We start from the raw sequence: 20,841 nt of genomic DNA on the forward strand, positions 1-20,841 counted from the left end.
GGGAGCGAACGAGAAGATACTGAAGACAGTATACCAGGGAACAATCAGACCCCACCTCGAGTACGGCTCCACAGCGTGGTCAACCTCAGCCAAGACAAACCTGCAGACCCTTGACCGTGTGCAAAACCAGGCCCTCCGACTCATCACCGGTGCAATGAAATCCACGCCCATCAAGGAAATGGAGAAGCTTACCACCATCCAACCCCTCTGTCAGAGAAGAGAAGCCAAGACTATGGTACAGGCCGAGAAGCTCAAGTGCCTACCCGACCACCCCATGAAGCACAGACTGAGCAACCTCACCAAGAACCGGCTTAAACGGAGCAGTTTTGTACACGAGAGCAAGAGACTTTCTCGACAGTACAGGGAAGTCCTTCCACAGAACACTCTACCTCTGACTCAAGAAGAAGAGGAAACCCCCAAGGCAACAGAGAAACCAGGCATCCAGATCTGCACCAGTGTTCCACATGTTACCTCAGGAGAAGATCAGATTGACACAGCTCGACAGGCACTCACCTTAGCCCTGATCGACGAACAGTACCCAAAAGAGGCGTGGATCCATGTATACACCGATGGATCAGCAACTAACGCCGTGCTCAATGGAGGTGCAGGCATTCTCATCCAGTTCCCTGGGGGACATACAGCTACATCCAGCGTTGCCACTGGCAAACACTGCACAAACTATAAAGCAGAAGCAGAAGCTCTCATGCAGGCCGCCTCCTTCGTTCAGGACTCCGCAGACCCTTGCTACCAAGTTGTCTTCCTCTCGGACGCCCTTTCAGTCCTTCAGGCCCTAGAGAACGACAAACTCCCACAGCTGGCCAAAGCATTACAGATGGTCAGACAAACCAGAAGAGTTGTCCTCCAGTGGATACCAGCACACTGTGGGATACCAGGAAATGAAAGGGCAGATGAGCTGGCAAAAGAAGGAGCCGTGGAAGACCAACCTGAAAACAGTGTCAGCTTTAGTGAGCAGAAGACAATCATCAAGGCATTGATGAGGCCAAGGACAAACAGAGATGACTACCACACAATGTCCAGAGAGCAGCAAGTCAACCTCATCAGGCTGCGTACTGGCCACAACAGGCTCAATGCTCACATGAACCGAAAGTTCAAGCTGGCGCCATCACCAACCTGTGCCTGCGGTCAAGAGGACCAAACAGCGGAACACATCTTACAGCGATGTCCCTTACTAGATGAGGAACGAAAAGAAGTGTGGCCGTCACCAACTCCCTTGCAGACCAAACTATACGGCAGTCGACAGGAGTTGGAGAAAACGACAACATTTATCACCAGTGCTGGACTGATTGTGTAACCTCTGCGAACGCCAAGAAGAAGAAGAAGAAGATATACTGAAATTCTTTGACAAAAATGCACTGACAAAAATGCACTTGTAAAAATACTGTTTCAAGAGACAACATTGTTCTTTCTTTATTTGGTGTTTAACGTCGTTTTATCGCGACGGGGAAAGGGATGGGATAGAGCCACTTGTTAATTGTTTCTTGTTCACAAAAGCACTAATCAAAAAATTGCTCCAGGAGCTTGCAATGTAGTACAATATATGACCTTACTGGGAGAATGCAAGTTTCCAGTACAAAGGACTTAACATTTTTTACATACTGCTTGACTAAAATCTTTACAAACATTGACTTAATATTCTATACAAGAAACACTTAACAAGGGTAAAAGGAGAAACAGAATCTGGGGAGCTGGGCAGCATCGGGTAAATTCTTCCCCCTAACCCGCGGGGGGACAATATTGTTGAAATATATCATTCATTTCAGAACAAAGGAAACAAGTGCTTTTAGATGCTCATATCATATACTGAAATTCTTTGACAAAAATGCACTTTGACAAAAATGCACTTGTAAAAATACTGTTTCAAGAGACAACATTGTTGCTTACTATATTCCACGACTTGCATAAGTTGGGCAAATGACGCCGTTCCTTGCAGGTAAGTGTATTGTTTGTGAGTGACCAGAAACATGACTTTTTGAAAAAATCCGTTCTAATTTACATCATTTTCACATGTGCACACAAAGCCTGGAATCTTCTACAGAGAAGAGTACTAAGCTCTGGCCTCATGTATACTCACAAAAGCATAATGTCAGATAAAAGAGATATGGGGCAAAATGAATGCAGAATAGAAACAAATGCATGAAGAGAAATTCCTCATGAAGGTTCATATCACAAAGAAAGTGGGCTAAGATAAAATCGTTTTTAAATCCAGTCATTATGGAATCAAAAACCAACAACAACTCAACTTCCCGCAAACCTAAACCCTGCGCAAAAAAACTAAAGATAACTTAATAATGCTAAGAACTGCTACAAGGTTGAAATCGGTGCTTTACAACTCTTCATTCCATCCAACTCACAAGTTTGTAAAACGATGCTTAAACTTGAACCAGCTACAAGGCTGCAAACACAATCTGAATATTAGTACTAGAAAAAAGCTAAACATCATACTGTACAATTCTGTCTAACCTACTACTAACTCAAACTTTGTGAAATCTCAGTAAAAGCTATTACAGGCAAGCGTTTTAATCTTCTAGCTAATATTTTAAGCCTGAAGGCTGAACAGGTTATGCAGGAAATTTGGTAACCTTTTTGTCAGTACTTGTATTTGTCTAATGTTCGAACGCAATTTTGAACGTTAAACTTGTGGTAATACATATATGCATGGATTTGGTGAATCTTGTATCATTGCATAGGACACTAACATTCAGACCGAAGACACAGGCAATGTTGTGAAACTGTACTTAAATAAAAACATACACATGCACACACAAAGTGGTTCATAGTTGCAGTTATTTCATAGCACACAAAAATACTATAAGTACAAACATACAATGCCCAGATGGATTTAGGAAAATGAGACATAATCCTAAGCATTTTGGAATGTTATGCTTGTAAGTTTCTGTTGTGGTTCTGTGTATGATACACCACAAAGACAATGACATTCATAGTAGAGAAAAAAGGCAGTGGTTTTACCATCTCAGAGCTGGACACAAACTCGGTGCATCAATGGCTTTTCAACATCACAATTTAAAAGCAAAATACCAGCATTTTTTATCTCACAAAAAAAAATTCCAATTTACTTGTAAGAGTAAATGTCAAATGTGTTAAAAATTTCAATTTGTTTGAACTTGCTTTATAAAATCTTATTGAAAAAAGGTGATCATAAGAGATTGTGATGCACTCTATATCCAAATTGCTTCACAAGTATTATGTCAACTTTTCACTTTTATTTTGTCAAATCTTGCAGCAATGATATGCACATCTGGTTAATTAATTCACCACAAAATATGTTTACATTTTCACACCAAAACCTCTGTTCATATCTGAAAATATCCTCATAACAAATCAAAACAATGAACTTGGCAAAACAATTATTGTACCTCTTGTATGTAAGCTTAAGATCCTAAAAGTTTTGAAGCAACCTACCAAATCATTGCTGAAATACAGCGCTTTTTGTCATGGTACCCCTCAAAATTGACTAAAAAAACTCACATGTTTTTCCTATCATGCTATCGATCCACACCTGCACCAGTAAAAATGGCATAACAGAAGAAATATGCAAGATAGCTAAAGAAAAGAATCTGATCTGAGTAGATCATTGATTTGACTTTGTCTTTGTATGTTAACTTGCCAAGTTCTGCCTATTCTGAATTGTTGTCGATTTTTTAATTGGTACGTTACGTTTTTGTCAGGTCGATTTTGGGGGTACCCATATTTAGGCAGCGGTCACATAACCCATGTGAAAGAAATCTTTGATCCGAGCAGTGTGCCCGATAGCTAAATTGAGTGCCTTCAATGGCATACAAGTTTGAATGAATTGACACAGTGATTAATGTTTTAGCTGGTGAGGTACAAAAATTGTTGCAACAATTGCTCGAAGTTTAAATAAAGCCACCAACAACAGACAATCAAACAATTCATATCTTGACACGCAGAAAAGGTATGGAATGTAATGGACGGATATAATTCCCTGATGTTGTTTATATAGATCTAATATTTCAATTTTAAGCAAACAGAACAAAAAATGCTCACACCGATATTTGAATACCAAATGCACACAATAAACAAGCTTTTCCCAAAAGCCATTCAGTTTCTAAACAATTCTGACAAGCAAACTGACTGACCAAAATGTAAAATCTGAGAAACGGAAAAACTACCCACAATTCAAATAATTATAAAAACAATAGCTTTAGAGAGTCATACTAAACGCCTGAAAAGCCAAACTAACAAATGCATCAAATTCAGATTAACTAAGCAGTGAAAGCTTTTTTCACCCTAATAGGACAATAGAGAGATATATCAACAGATTTATTTTCACCTCATGCTAAACTCATAGTTGATTAGCAGAAGGAAGGACGGAATGTCGTACGACAAATGATTTAAACAGCACCGCAAACCATAAAATGTGACAAGACAGTTACACCATAGACCTTCAGCGTAACAAAATGTTATCAATTTTTTTCATTGATGGTATTCAGTGTTCCAAGTTTAATTCATATTATTCTTGTTGATGAAAGGAAACGTTTCCCTGAAAATCCCTCATCTTTTTAACGCAAGATGCCTACCAAATGTATGTGAAGGTATCTTTTGAGAGAGTTTCAAAATGTTCACTCATATACAAAGGTGTGCTATTCCAACTTGAAATTCTTTTCACTGCAAAGACTTCACACATCATTTATTTCTCTCACACACACACACACACACACACACACACACACACACACACACACACACACACACACACACACACACACACACACATTAATTATAAATGATAAAACTATCCTGTTAATTTGCAAAACGGTCATAGGGTTGAATCAGCAATGTCTTGCATGCAACAAACACATGCTTTTTTGAATCTTTTAAATAACATAAGAGATCAAAAACCCTAGAAACATTGTAGACCAAAAAAAATGCAGTATTCAGAAAACACGAAGAAGCAAAGATATGGAAAACATCGTCACAACCTCTTGTACAAGTACATGGCAGAAAGTGTCTGGCAAATAATTAACTTTCTAAAAGAGAAAAATGATATCACATTCATTTTTTTCCCCGAACAGTTCAGTAACAGCAAAGTAACTATTTCAAACAGGTTTGCATGTAAATTGAAGAAAGGATTCAAACATATTTTCGCCTTAAACAGACGCATACCAACACTAGACACAAAACTAACATCACACAAAAGCAGTCAAACTCTTGTAAGCCATCAATCATCCAGCAATTCAGTAACATTTACCAAACATACACTGACACTCTTAGCGAGTGAAAAGTATGATCACACAATGACTGCAGCCAGCAATGTCAAATCTCCTGAAGATTATTACACCCAGGTCTTTTACCCACATTAATACTGGCAGCTTGCAGTCACACTTCAATCCAAACTTCATTCAGCACAACAAGTTATAATTTACACCTCAATTATAAATAGTAATTAACGTCTCATTATCACACATCCAATAGACTTTGACTGGAATTTCTCACACAAAGCAAACGTCACACAGCATCAAACAAAACCATTCAGTACATGTGCGACAGTTGAGTTTAACCAGGGGATTCCAGTGGTTCAAGTTCAGATTGATGCGACTCGATGCGTCGCAGAAGCTGGGTGGCGACAGGACAGAACTCGTTCTCCCACGTCTCCTGAATATACTCCTGCATCTCCGCTTCTTCCTCGGCGTCCAGACATGTTGCCAGTGCACTGTCTCTGTCTGCAATCAGATTCAGAGCTAAAGTGAAACCTCCATTTTAAGAGCTGGTTCCAAGAACGTCAAGACAAACAAGATAGCACTTTACGTTGACTTGTTTTACTTACACAGCAGGTGGCACACTGCCCAACTTCACTTGAGTGAACAATTTAAAGCGCACATACACACACACACACACACACACACATGCAAGCATGCAGAATATCTTTGTTAAACAGGTGAGTCCAGTATTTGGGGGTCTTTTTGTTTCTCGCACTTTTTGTTTCTCGTTACCATTGTTCTGCTTACCTAGATACTCAAAGAGGAGGTCTGAGAGTTGGCGTGCCTCAGCGACACCGAACATGTCCGTGGTGCTGGTGATGCGTGCGCTGTAGTTACACAGCATCTTGCACACCGTGGCGCTCAGCTGCCAGTCCTCGCGTCCAAAGTCACGCAACACCTCTATGCACCTGTCACACACAAGGGGGAGAAAGTCAGCTACAGCGCAAACAAGCTAGCACACAAAAATGCGCTATACCAAGATATACATTTCAGATATAAAAGCTTGATGTCAAAGATTGCACGAGGCTTTTAAAGAGATCGAGGTTCCAAAAGAAGCGTCTTCAATTTGGACTGTGGGACGTTTTGAGTCAAATACAATGTACATGTAAGTACAGTATATAGGATAAACAGAATACTACATGGCTTGCTATGTCAAAACAGATTTACACTTGTTCCTTTTTCAAATATTGAAAAGCGCGCTTTTGCTCGCAGTTCACTGTTTTAAAAAAGCAACTCATGTAAATCTGGTGCGACACAGCAAGCCATGTAGTGTTCCATATTTACCACACCAATCTCTAGTTTCAAGAGAAGTTTGTATTCAACATTCACCACAAAGCTGACTGGCCTCAAGATGACACCCCCCCCCTCCCCCCCCCCCTTGATCCTTCCCTAACCAAATCTCATCACCAACCCAACCCACCCTCCACCTATTTCCCAGTCCCACCCTCCACCTATTTCCCAGTCCCACCCTCCACCTATTTCCCAGTCCCACCCTCCACCTATTTCCCAGTCCCACCCTCCACCTATTTCCCAGTCCCACCCTCCACCTATTTCCCAGTCCCACCAATCTCCAAACATTCAGCACATGTGAAGAAGCTTACTTGGCAATGCCGTTCTCTCGTTTCAAAAGAGATCTGTTCTCCTCATCCACCATGAAGTTGATGAGGACGCCGCATGCAATGAACACCATCTCCCTGTTGCCAGAGTCTAGCAGCGTCACCATTATCTCATCCACTGCACACAAATCATGGCGTTGACATTCCAAGTCAAGGGCTAAATTCAGTTCAAATTTTACACAAACTGTCCAACAGATCGAATGTCTCTGTGAGTCATTATTCTCCATTTAGGGTTTTTCCTCATTGTTGCTACAGAACTGTAAGTGTGTGTGTGTGTCTGTACGTGCATTCATGCGTGTGATTGTGTGTGTGTGTGCATGTGTAAAAGCAAGCATGACATGTGTGTGTGTGTGTGTGTATGTGTGTGTGTTATTATTATTATGAAGAGCTTATATAGCGCGAACCACAATTTACTGTGCTCTCCGCGCTTTACATATTAATTTTCTGCCGTTTGAAATGGAAAAACAGACATTTTTTACACACAATATATAACGCATTCACATCGACCAGCAAACCTCAAGCCTATTAGGCGAGCATTCACCTTTCACGGCCTATTATTCCAAGTCAAACGGGTATTTGGTGGACATTTTTATCTATGCCTATACAATTTTGCCAGTGTAGTGTACACGAAGGGACCTCGGTTTTTCGTCTCATCCGAAAGACTAGCACTTGAACCCACCACCTAGGTTAGGAAAGGGGGGAGAAATTTGCGGCCTGACCCAGGGTCGAACACGCAACCTCTCGCTTCCGAGCGCAAGTGCGTTACCACTCGGCCACCCAGTGTGTGTGTGTGTGTGTGTGTGTGTGTGTGTGTGTGTGTGTGTGTGTGTGTGTGTGTGTTTGTGTGCACCCTTGTGTTTTTGTACCTCTGTCCCTGTCTGTCTCTCCTCTCACCCCACCCCACCCCACCACCATTATTTATTCTCTCCCCTCTTCTGATCAAGCTATAGCGTTACCTTTCTGTTTTGAGAGGAAGTCCCGGACAGGTTTGTGGCGCGTCAGGTTGCCAAAGACACGCGCTGCTTCCAGCATCCCCTCCATGTTGTTTGTTAGCACCAACTTCAGTAAAGCTGAAACACACACACAAGCAATCACTTCATCAGATTTGTTTTTCTTTGACGTGAGACACCCTGCTGCGAAGAAAAGAATGTACAAGAAAAGTCAGCAGGAATTGACTGACTATTGGGACTTAACGTCCTTTTAGACCAGTTGGCTTATATTGGGACAGGTCTTGGAAATACGTGCTCTTTTACCGTTTTCCTTTCATGTGAAACACCATGCCGGGAGCACAAATAAAGTCAGTAGGAATGTCTTGACAGTCTGACTGACTGACTATTAGGGTTTAACGTCCTCTTAGACCAGTTGGCCTATATTGGGACACGAATTGGTAATACGCTAGACGGGCGCAGTGGCGTGGTGGTAAAACGTCGGCCTCCTAATCGGGAGGTCGTGAGTTCGAATCCCGGTCGCTGCCGCCTGGTGGGTTAAAAGTGGAAATTTTTTCGATCTCCCAGGTCAACTTATGTGCCGGCCTGCTAGTGACTTAACCCCCCTTCGTGTGTACACGCAAGCACAAGACCAAATGCGCACGGAAAAGATCCTGTAATCCATTTCAGAGTTTGGTGGGTTATGGAAACACGAAAATACCCAGCATGCTTACTCAACGAAGGCGGAGTGAAGCTGACTATGCTCTCTGAGTATAGTGTGGGGAACCCAAATGGGCAAACGAGCTCACACGTAAGCAGACAATTCTGGAACGCTGAAGAAGAAGAAGGTAATACGCTGAAGATATGGTGTGATACTTTGACTCGAACACGCCAGCTCTGGCGCTCTGCCTCTCACGTTCAACAATATTTTATGTTGTATTTTGTTTTTGTTTGTATGAAAAACATAGGGACCTGGGTTATCACGCATCATTATTCCAAACCTTAAATGTTACAATCACATTTCCCCCAAAATCAGCGTATGGTTGCCTACATGGCGGGGTAAAAACGGTCATACCAGTTGTTTTTTTGTTTGTTCGTTCATAGGCTGAAACTCCCACGGCTTTTACGTGTATGACCGTTTTTATCCCGCCATTTAGGCAGCCATACGCCGCTTTCGGAGGAAGCATGCTGGGTATTTTCGCGTTTCTATAAATACGATCATGATAATCAAAGACGAGAGATGATGCATGCTTTTCTTCTTGTTTTCCAAGCCCTGAGACTTTCGCTGTGAACTTGGGATCTTTTTCGTGCACATGTGTGCACAAGGGGGTGTTCGGATACCGAAGTGAGTCTTCACAAAGTTGACTCCCAGAAATAAATCTCTCGCCGAATGTGGGGATCGAACCCACACTAATAGTGCACTACCAACTGAGCTACGTTCCGCCCTCTTGACAGTCTTTTACAGCGGTGCAGGGAGGTGTTATTACTCAAACACAGTGTTGAAAACAAGCTGCAATTAGGGACATTTATGTATCGGGGGTCTGTGTTTGTGTGCACAAGTGTGTGTGCATGTGTTATTCGCTGTGCCTCTCACGTTCATCAATATTTTGTGTTGTATTTTGTTTTTGTTTCTATGAAATGACCTCTAAATACTTCTCCAAAAGAAAACATAGGGACCTGGGTTATCACGCATCATTATTCCAAACCTTAAATGTTACAATCACATTTCCCCTGAAATCAGCGTATGGTTGCCTACATGGCGGGGTAAAAACGGTCATACCAGTTGTTTTTTTGTTTGTTCGTTCATGGGCTGAAACTCCCACGGCTTTTACGTGTATGACCGTTTTTACCCCGCCATTTAGGCAGCCATACGCCGCTTTCGGAGGAAGCATGCTGGGTAATTTCGTGTTTCTATAACCCACCGAACTCTGACATGGATTACAGGATCTTTTTCGTGCGCACTTGGTCTTGTGCTTGCGTGTACACACGGGGGTGTTTGGACACCGAGGAGAGTTTGCACACAGTTGACTCTGAGAAATAAATCTCTCGCCGAACGTGGGAACGAACTCACGCTGACAGCGGCCAACTGGATACAAATCCAGCGCGCTACCGACTGAGCTACATCCCCGCCCGGTCATACCAGTAAAAACACAAGTGCAGATTGGAGTTTCGGCCCATGAACAACCAAGAAGAAGAAGCTACAATCACATGACACACAAAGGGCTAGATATACTTACACTCAGCAATAGCAATATGCTGCTGCACCAACGAGGATTGCTTTGTGGTGTAGTACGACAAGTTGTTCACTGTGGCCACGCAGTTCAGTATCAGCTCTTCACTCTCTCCCACGTCTTTACGCTCTGAAATCACACATAGCACTCTTCTCTTGAGAATATCGTCTGAGGAATAGCCACTCCCTGAATCAACTTCAGACAGGGGAACCTCCTTTTAACACCCCACCCCCCTCCCGCATGTATAGAGTATTACTCGGTGATTCGGGTAAGATCATTGAGAAGTATAATTATTATTATTATAGTGAATATTTCTACGCACATACCCTCCCAGAGGGAGGCTCATGGCGTTTACAATATGCCGTGTGAGATGGAATTTTTTTTACACAATATATCACGCATTCACATATAAAGGCGATGAAGAACAGCAGACAGACAGGAGACAGAGAAGAGACTGCCATGGAATCCTACTTAGACCTCCATCCATTCATTTGAAAAAAATCGCTAAATCCTAAAAGTGAAAGAGTCTTAAAATTGAGGAAAATATTCAGACATTACAAAATCAGATGGTAAACTAAGTTTTTAAAATGGGGGTCTTTAGAGGGGGGGGGTTCACTGTAAGGCACAATTGCTTAACTTTTGCAATGAATGAAAGTTTGCAAAAAGTCTTACCAATAATACCCAGAAGACACGACATAAACTGTTCGTTGGCGGCAACGAATGGGCCGACATCTTCGCTGATGGATAGGTTGGCCAAGACTCGAATGACTTTGATCAACACGTCTTCCACTTTGTTGATGTCGTCTTTTGATTCTGGTTCTTCCACGGAGGATGTCACACTAGACGTGTCTTTTCCCTGCATAAACAATTCAAACTTGTGATTATTATGCCAACAACAAAAATTCATCTTTTACAACTGTATATTTCTATTGGTCACAACATTTTATATCTTTTGTTTACTTTAGCTTTCTACAAACAGCCAAAAACTAGCTCTATCAAAATGACTAAAAAGCTGAACACAGCCATATAAATGGCAAGGCATACACTACCTAAATTGTTACTTTTACAGAACACAGCCATATAAATGGCAAGGCATACACTACCTAAATTGTTACTTTTACAGAACACAGCCATATAAATGGCAAGGCATACACTACCTAAATTGTTACTTTTACAGAACACAGCCATATAAATGGCAAGGCATACACTACCTAAATTGTTACTTTTACAGAACACAGCCATATAAATGGCAAGGCATACACTACCTAAATTGTTACTTTTACAGAACACAGCCATATAAATGGCAAGGCATACACTACCTAAATTGTTACTTTTACAGAACACAGCCATATAAATGGCAAGGCATACACTACCTAAATTGTTACTTTTACAGAACACAGCCATATAAATGGCAAGGCATACACTACCTAAATTGTTACTTTTACAGAACACAGCCATATAAATGGCAAGGCATACACTACCTAAATTGTTACTTTTACAGAACACAGCCATATAAATGGCAAGGCATACACTACCTAAATTGTTACTTTTACAGAACACAGCCATATAAATGGCAAGGCATACACTACCTAAATTGTTACTTTTACAGAACACAGCCATATAAATGGCAAGGCATACACTACCTAAATTGTTACTTTTACAGAACACAGCCATATAAATGGCAAGGCATACACTACCTAAATTGTTACTTTTACAGAACACAGCCATATAAATGGCAAGGCATACACTACCTAAATTGTTACTTTTACAGAACACAGCCATATAAATGGCAAGGCATACACTACCTAAATTGTTACGTTTACAGAACACAGCCATATAAATGGCAAGGCATACACTACCTAAATTGTTACTTTTACAGAACACAGCCATATAAATGGCAAGGCATACACTACCTAAATTGTTACTTTTACAGAACACAGCCATATAAATGGCAAGGCATACACTACCTAAATTGTTACTTTTACAGAACACAGCCATATAAATGGCAAGGCATACACTACCTAAATTGTTACTTTTACAGAACACAGCCATATAAATGGCAAGGCATACACTACCTAAATTGTTACTTTTACAGAACACAGCCATATAAATGGCAAGGCATACACTACCTAAATTGTTACGTTTACAGAACACAGCCATATAAATGGCAAGGCATACACTACCTAAATTGTTACTTTTACAGAACACAGCCATATAAATGGCAAGGCATACACTACCTAAATTGTTACTTTTACAGAACACAGCCATATAAATGGCAAGGCATACACTACCTAAATTGTTACTTTTACAGAACACAGCCATATAAATGGCAAGGCATACACTACCTAAATTGTTACTTTTACAGAACACAGCCATATAAATGGCAAGGCATACACTACCTAAATTGTTACTTTTACAGAACACAGCCATATAAATGGCAAGGCATACACTACCTAAATTGTTACTTTTACAGAACACAGCCATATAAATGGCAAGGCATACACTACCTAAATTGTTACTTTTACAGAACACAGCCATATAAATGGCAAGGCATACACTACCTAAATTGTTACTTTTACAGAACACAGCCATATAAATGGCAAGGCATACACTACCTAAATTGTTACTTTTACAGAACACAGCCATATAAATGGCAAGGCATACACTACCTAAATTGTTACTTTTACAGAACACAGCCATATAAATGGCAAGGCATACACTACCTAAATTGTTACTTTTACAGAACACAGCCATATAAATGGCAAGGCATACACTACCTAAATTGTTACTTTTACAGAACACAGCCATATAAATGGCAAGGCATACACTACCTAAATTGTTACTTTTACAGAACACAGCCATATAAATGGCAAGGCATACACTACCTAAATTGTTACTTTTACAGAACACAGCCATATAAATGGCAAGGCATACACTACCTAAATTGTTACTTTTACAGAACACAGCCATATAAATGGCAAGGCATACACTACCTAAATTGTTACTTTTACAGAACACAGCCATATAAATGGCAAGGCATACACTACCTAAATTGTTACTTTTACAGAACACAGCCATATAAATGGCAAGGCATACACTACCTAAATTGTTACTTTTACAGAACACAGCCATATAAATGGCAAGGCATACACTACCTAAATTGTTACGTTTACAGAACACAGCCATATAAATGGCAAGGCATACACTACCTAAATTGTTACTTTTACAGAACACAGCCATATAAATGGCAAGGCATACACTACCTAAATTGTTACTTTTACAGAACACAGCCATATAAATGGCAAGGCATACACTACCTAAATTGTTACTTTTACAGAACACAGCCATATAAATGGCAAGGCATACACTACCTAAATTGTTACTTTTACAGAACACAGCCATATAAATGGCAAGGCATACACTACCTAAATTGTTACTTTTACAGAACACAGCCATATAAATGGCAAGGCATACACTACCTAAATTGTTACTTTTACAGAAAATACACAAGGAAAATTCTACTTTGAGAATGAGAAACTAGATCTTACTCAGAGAACGCTCATGTCTATTATTATATGAAGTCTTATATCGCGCGCGTATCTCCAGACTCGGACTCAAGGCGCAGGGATCTATTTATGCCGTGTGAGATGGATTTTTTTTTTTTTACACAATACATCACGCATTCACATCGACCAGCAGATCGCAGCCATTTCGGCGCATATCCTACTTTTCACGGCCTATTATTCCAAGTCACACGGGTATTTTGGTGGACATTTTTTATCTATGCCTATACAATTTTGCCAGGAAAGACCCTTTTGTCAATCGTGGGATCTTTAACGTGCAACACCCCAATGTAGTGTACAACGAAGGGACCTCGGTTTTTCGTCTCATCCGAAAGACTAGCACTTGAACCCACCACCTAGGTTAGGAAAGGGGGGAGAAAATTGCTAACGCCCTGACCCAGGGTCGAACTCGCAACCTCTCGCTTCCGAGCGCAAGTGCGTTACCACTCGGCCACAGTCTACAGTGGAACCCCCTTGTAAGACCTAAACAAAATGACTAAGAAAATCAGGTCTCAAAATGGGGGTATATTTTCACAGGTCATGAAGAGAAAATGTGAGAAAACAAGGTCAAACAAGGGAGGGAGTCTTGGGGGTCTTACAAGGGGGTTCCACTGTATTCCATTGCTACTGACGCTTCTAGGACCTTCTTCTTCTTCTGCGTTCGTGGGCTGAAACTCCCACGTACACTGAATTTTACGTGTATATGACCGTTTTTTACCCCGCCATTTAGGCAGCCATACGCCGTTTTCGGAGGAAGCATGCTGGGTATTTTCGTGTTTCTATAACCCACCGAACTCTGACATGGATTACAGGATCTTTTTCGTGCGCACTTGGTCTTGTGCTTGCGTGTACACACGGGGGTGTTCGGACACCGAGGAGAGTCTGCACACAAAGTTGACTCTGAGAAATAAATCTCTCGCCGAACGTGGGAACGAACTCACGCTGACAGCGGCCAACTGGATACAAATCCAGCGCGCTACCGACTCAGCTACATCCCCGCCCTTACGCTTCCAGGATGCTGTGCATGACTCTGCAGTACAGTGGAACCCCCCTTTTAAGACCTCCACAAATCTGAGAAAATCAGGTCTTAAAAAGGAAGGAGTCTTAACCCCTTCACTGCCCAGCACGGACTAGGTACATGGTCATGTTTGGTTTGTCATACGCCCATGTACGTGGCATTTACATCAGCACTTTTCAGGACATTTGTGAAAACTAAATGGGAGGTAACCACTGTCCAACTTCTTGTAGGGGTTTAAACACAGTTCTTTCCTATTGACCGTTCAGATAAGTAAGTACCACGTGGTGAAAACTTTTTTAGACGTTTTTTCCGATCTATAAGATTCAAAATGGCGGCCGAAAGTCGGACATCAACTCGTAGACCTGTTTTCAAATGATACAGTGTTCTGGAAGCTCTACAAGAAGTGATTTATGGATTACCACACAGAAGAATACTGTTATGGGCTGTAATGTGAGTACCTGATGTTTGACACCAGTTTTAGCTGTGTTTTCTGCGGTTTTACGTGCTGCAGTGTGTGTGTGAAAGTTTGGAAACTGTAATTTTTGACAAAAATGGTCATTATATTGATATCGATTTTTATTATAACAATCACAAACAAAGTCCAATGATCATGTCATCACATAATAGCAAAGGGTGTAAGCAAACCACATGCCAAAGATCTAAGAGATATCTCAATAAATGATTGAGCAGTGAACAGATTAGTGAACCTACTGAAGAAAGCAAAATTTGCCCTGGCGCACAGCCATACCAAAATGCTGTTATACTGTGGCGGTGAAGGGGTTAAAAGGGGGTACTGTTACACAGGTTAGGAACAGAAAGTCTGAGAAAACAAGGTCTTAAAAAAGGAGGGAGTCTTAAATTGGGGGTCTCAATAGGGGGGTTCCACTGTGTGTAGATATGACCATTCTGTTGATTTCTAATTAACCGGCACCAAAAAAAAAAACCAAACATAAACCCTTACTTATTGAGCGAATGAATAACTGTGACCACTCATAATAAAGAATTCTCAGATGAAAACATGCATTTTGATTCAACAGTGGTACCTGAGATAAAAGGACACCCTCGGGACCAGCCAAAGGTGTCCCTACATTGCAGGTGGCCTGTCATGACAGGTATACTTTGGTAGAGATAATAGATATATGGACAACAGAAAGCGTCCTTTCAAGGGAGGTGTCCTCTCATTGGAGGGGCCACACATTGCGGGTGGCCTGTCATGACAGGTATACTTTGGTAGAGATAATAGATATATGGACAACAGAAAGCGTCCTTTCAAGGGAGGTGTCCTCTCATTGGAGGGGCCCCACATTGCAGGTGGCCTGTCATGACAGGTATACTTTGGTAGAGACAATAGATATATGGACAACAGAGAGCGTCCTTTCAAGGGAGGTGTCCTCTCATTGGAGGGGCCCCACATTGCAGGTGGCCTGTCATGACAGGTATACTTTGGTAGAGACAATAGATATATGGACAACAGAGAGCGTCCTTTCAAGGGAGGTGTCCTCTCATTGGAGGGGCCCCACATTGCAGGTGGCCTTTCATGACAGGTATACTTTGGTAGAGACAATAGACAAATAGACAACATAAAGCGTCTTTTTAAGGGAGGTGTCCTCTCATTGGAGGGGCCCCACATTGCAGGTGGCCTGTCATGACAGGTATACTTTGGTAGAGATAATAGATATATGGACAACAGAAAGCGTCCTTTCAAGGGAGGTGTCCTCTCATTGGAGGGGCCACACATTGCGGGTGGCCTGTCATGACAGGTATACTTTGGTAGAGATAATAGATATATGGACAACAGAAAGCGTCCTTTCAAGGGAGGTGTCCTCTCATTGGAGGGGCCCCACATTGCAGGTGGCCTGTCATGACAGGTATACTTTGGTAGAGATAATAGATATATGGACAACAGAAAGCGTCCTTTCAAGGGAGGTGTCCTCTCATTGGAGGGGCCACACATGGCAGGTACCACTGTACTACATTTGTCAATGAAAACGCCTCCCTACCTGAGCGTCCAACTCATCGTAAGTTTTGAGAACAGCCAGAAGAGTGTCCATCCCTTCCTTCTCCTGGTACAACCTTTGCCGTGCCTGTTCGTTCTTTGCCGTCAGGTTTCCCAGTACAAAACACAGTCGCACCACCAAATCCTGGTCACAAACAAGGCAAAAGTTATTGTGAAACAATGTCTTGTGATGAAATGATTTCTGCGTCTGAATACCTCTGAAAATCTGAGAAAATTACATTTGAAACAGGAGGGAGATTTAAAAATGCAGGTCATTTTCATGGGCGCCATTTGAAGAGAAATTTACAACAATTCAGCATTTGTTTCCATAAAATTTCAATAACTCAATCATTACTACAAGAATTTGTAATACTAAAAGATATTTTTTCTCCACATCCGTCATGAAAAATTACAACAATTATTTCATATCTAAACCATATGCACAATCTTTTTCTCTTGTAACACCAACAACCTTTGAAAATTGAGCTGAGGGCACTGCTTCTTAACTCATGCAAATCCATGTTCATACTTACATCTTTTTTCAAGTGCCTTTTGAGTAAGTTGACGAAGGATTTGTAACAGCCGTGCATTTCTGCCAGCGCATTGCAGCAGTCCGTGTGTAACGTCACCTTACTGAAAGAAACAACACAGACATATCATTAACAACAAGTGACTGCAGTGATGATGTAAAGAGAAACAACCCCCAAAACAGCAATGTGTGTGCATGCACTGTGGTTTTTCCCTTGCTTGTAAAACAATTCAGGCCACTAGAATAGAACAAAATATTATGTCGTCATAGGCACATTTCAATGGACAGCTTCAGATAGCCAAGCAGGAAAAGTGCATGGAAAAATTAAATGAACACATAGTCACACAAACTCAGATATATATACGAACAGACAGAAAGAAACAGACAGAAAGGCACACACACACACACACACACTAACGCATGCACACACATACAATGCCTGCACACACACACACACACACATCCCCACACACACACACACAGAAGAACTGACCTGAAGATCCGAGATATATACAACATGAGGTCGCTGTCGCCAGGGTAAGATTCCATTAGTTGAGCCAGACCCTCCACGACATTGTATGCAATGAAACGATCGCGACCAGAACTGGTGTCCGCTAAGTTTCGTAATGCTGCTGCTAACTGTAAAAATGCATGGGAACCATTAATTGTGTATTCAAATGTCATACTTCCTCAGATCACAAAACAGATTTGAAACTATCAGACAGCAAAATTTGCATTGGCAATATAAATTCAGAAAACAGTAAGGCAAATTCAACATCAAACGACTGAACATACAACCAGATGACGCTCAGTCACTCCTCCTCCCCCTCGCCTTCTCCTTTCTCTCTCTGTCTGTCTCTCTGTCTGTCTGTCTGTCTGTCTGTCTGTCTGTCTGTCTGTCTGTCTGTCTGTCTGTCTGTCTGTCTGTCTCCCTGTCTGTCTCTCTCTTTCTCTCTCCCTCACACACACACACACACACACACATTCAAACACAAACATACTGCAACATATTTTTTGGTTTTGTTTGTTTGTTATTATAGTTCATGGTATACATACTGACCTGTACTAAGATGTGCCCAAACTGGTCTCCTATTTTTCCATTTTCTTTGTTCTGAAAAAAACACAAAAAAACCCACCGAAATTGGTGGAATACGTTTCTTCAGCACTACACTGAAAGTACATTCTAATCAGAAGCAACGCTCATTGTAATTATGCTTCAAATAAACAGTTTCAGGAAAATGTTTGAATGACTGGTAACTTGCATAATACAAACAGACCCCATCATCTATGAATGCAAAGTAATATCTCAGACACGTAAGTGATTCAAAAATACAAAAAGAAGAATTTATCACCTATTACCTACTGTAGGTGCTTTTGAGCATCAGTGGCAAAAGTACGGCAGAGAAGCGTGCAAAAGCAGGCAAATAGAACAGCTTGACGTCGTTCTTCAGGGAAGCAGGGAAAAGCAGGATTTCGATTATATATTATGATTTGATTTTGATTATTTATATTTTGACGTAATATCAATCATAACAATACACTGTACATCACGTGCCGTCATTCCTTACTTGTCATTTTCACCCTGAAGAAATCAGTGACTGTCTGACAAAAATTTCATGAAGAATTTACCAAAACTGGTTGCTGTTAGGTTCTCTTCTTGTTTTGGATTCTGATTATTTATAATATCAAATACAATGGTCAAAACTAAAAACTAAAAAAGTAGCCTGTTGTATTTGTTCAAGTGTTCTTCTGTTGTATGGTTCTGTCCCTTTGTTTAGGTGATGTCCTGTAATGCACAGTGTATACATGTAAAAAAAAAAATTTAAAAAAAAAATTCACAAAAAGAGAATAAAAAAATAAAAAAAGAATAATAAAAAAAAAAAGAATTCTGGCTGCAATAGCTGGACAAAAAAAAAAGTAGCCTCCTCACTGTTTTATTGATGTTGTGCATGAGGGTGGCGAACACTTTGACGCAGTCCAGCCGGGCCAGTCGCTTGAGAATGTCAGCGTTGCCCGTCAGGAACTTGACCGCTCCCACACAGTAGATCAATGCTTCGCAGCATGACACGTGGTCTGTGCTTCGTATCGTGTCTAAAAGCATATCTGTCAACAACAAAAAAATAATAAGTGTCACTGATTTCATTAGAAAATGTCTTTCATATAACTCCCAAATTGCAGATAACTGTTTCACATCATGCCATGTGGTTTGTGCTTCATATTGTATATTTGTTTGACACACCAAACATACAAAATTCACCCTTCGGTTGAACAACAACAAAAACAAGAAATCACTACAAACTAATCTCACAATAACATTTCTTCCTCAACATTTTCATGTTTACACCTAACATTTCACACACTTACCCCCTATTCTACCCCCAAGATCTCCCACCCACCCAATTCACTGCAAGTTGAAAGAGAACTCAAAAGATGAACAAAATGAGACTCACTAAGAATGTTTTCCTCCAAGAACAACGCATCGTTCTTCTCGTTGCGAGCGATCTTGAAAACCAGCTTACACACTTGCAAGAGATTGTTTCCTGTAACCTTCATCTGGAAAAAATGACAAGAATATATATAAATCGCAGACTCAGAAAATCTTCAACTGGGCCATTCATAAAATTGATTCAAGAAGCAGTAGGGAAAAAACATTGAAAATAGTTTCAGCTGGATCCTGGAAGTCTGAGATTGTAAAACCATAACTCTGTTTCTGCTTTTGGTGATGAAAAATCCTCCATGATTGAGAATGAACGATGCACACAAGCAGCGATTCAATGCATTAATTCTTAGTCATCACAGATTCAGATTGGACTGATTATTTCTTCCCTCACCAATGGCATAACACAAAGTGATCACGTAACATTAAAAATACAGTCAAACCTGTCTAAAAGGACGCAAGGAACCCTCCAAAAGTGGTTGTTATACAGACACCAACAGTGGTTGTTATACAGACACCAACAGTGGTTGTTATACAGACACCAACAGTGGTTGTTATACAGACACCAACAGTGGTTGTTATACAGACACCAACAGTGGTTGTTATACAGACACCAACAGTGGTTGTTATACAGACACCAACAGTGGTTGTTATACAGACACCAACAGTGGTTGTTATACAGACACCAACAGTGGTTGTTATACAGACACCAACAGTGGTTGTTATACAGACACCAACAGTGGTTGTTATACAGACACCAACAGTGGTTGTTATACAGACACCAACAGTACAGACACCAACAGTGGTTGTTATACAGACACCAACAGTGGTTGTTATACAGACACCAACAGTGGTTGTTATACAGACACCAACAGTGGTTGTTATACAGACACCAACAGTGGTTGTTATACAGACACCAACAGTACAGACACCAACAGTGGTTGTTATACAGACACCAACAGTGGTTGTTATACAGACACCAACAGTACAGACACCAACAGTGGTTGTTATACAGACACCAACAGTGGTTGTTATACAGACACCAACAGTGGTTGTTATACAGACACCAACAGTGGTTGTTATACAGACACCAACAGTACAGACACCAACAGTGGTTGTTATACAGACACCAACAGTGGTTGTTATACAGACACCAACAGTGGTTGTTATACAGACACCAACAGTGGTTGTTATACAGACACCAACAGTGGTTGTTATACAGACAGGCGGTCGCTACGAAAAGGTGCATTATAGAGAAGAAAAA

General features: G+C 41.0%; 1 protein-coding gene across 2 annotated transcripts in view; it reads right to left on the bottom strand.

The window, feature by feature from the left end:
- Positions 1-307: 307 nt before the first annotated feature.
- The window catches only part of LOC138963191 (armadillo repeat-containing protein 2-like), a 32,118-nt gene continuing 11,584 nt past the window's right edge, over positions 308-20,841 (bottom strand). Inside the window, exons 9-20 of one of the 2 annotated variants that reach the window (XM_070335237.1) lie at positions 19,591-19,693; positions 19,071-19,243; positions 18,201-18,251; positions 17,634-17,779; positions 17,145-17,244; positions 16,616-16,756; positions 10,707-10,890; positions 10,041-10,163; positions 7,834-7,947; positions 6,863-6,995; positions 6,009-6,169; positions 308-5,723 (exon numbers count right to left, since the gene is read on the bottom strand). In XM_070335237.1, the coding sequence (XP_070191338.1) occupies positions 5,557-5,723; positions 6,009-6,169; positions 6,863-6,995; positions 7,834-7,947; positions 10,041-10,163; positions 10,707-10,890; positions 16,616-16,756; positions 17,145-17,244; positions 17,634-17,779; positions 18,201-18,251; positions 19,071-19,243; positions 19,591-19,693 (1,596 nt within the window). In that variant the 3' untranslated portion in view covers positions 308-5,556. Of the gene's footprint in view, positions 5,724-6,008; positions 6,170-6,769; positions 6,996-7,833; positions 7,948-10,040; positions 10,164-10,706; positions 10,891-16,615; positions 16,757-17,144; positions 17,245-17,633; positions 17,780-18,200; positions 18,252-19,070; positions 19,244-19,590; positions 19,694-20,841 lie in introns of those variants that run through there. The other variant, XM_070335238.1, reaches the window with a different exon arrangement.

The sequence above is a fragment of the Littorina saxatilis genome, linkage group LG3 (assembly GCF_037325665.1).
Source record: "Littorina saxatilis isolate snail1 linkage group LG3, US_GU_Lsax_2.0, whole genome shotgun sequence".
Lineage (NCBI taxonomy): Eukaryota > Metazoa > Mollusca > Gastropoda > Littorinimorpha > Littorinidae > Littorina > Littorina saxatilis.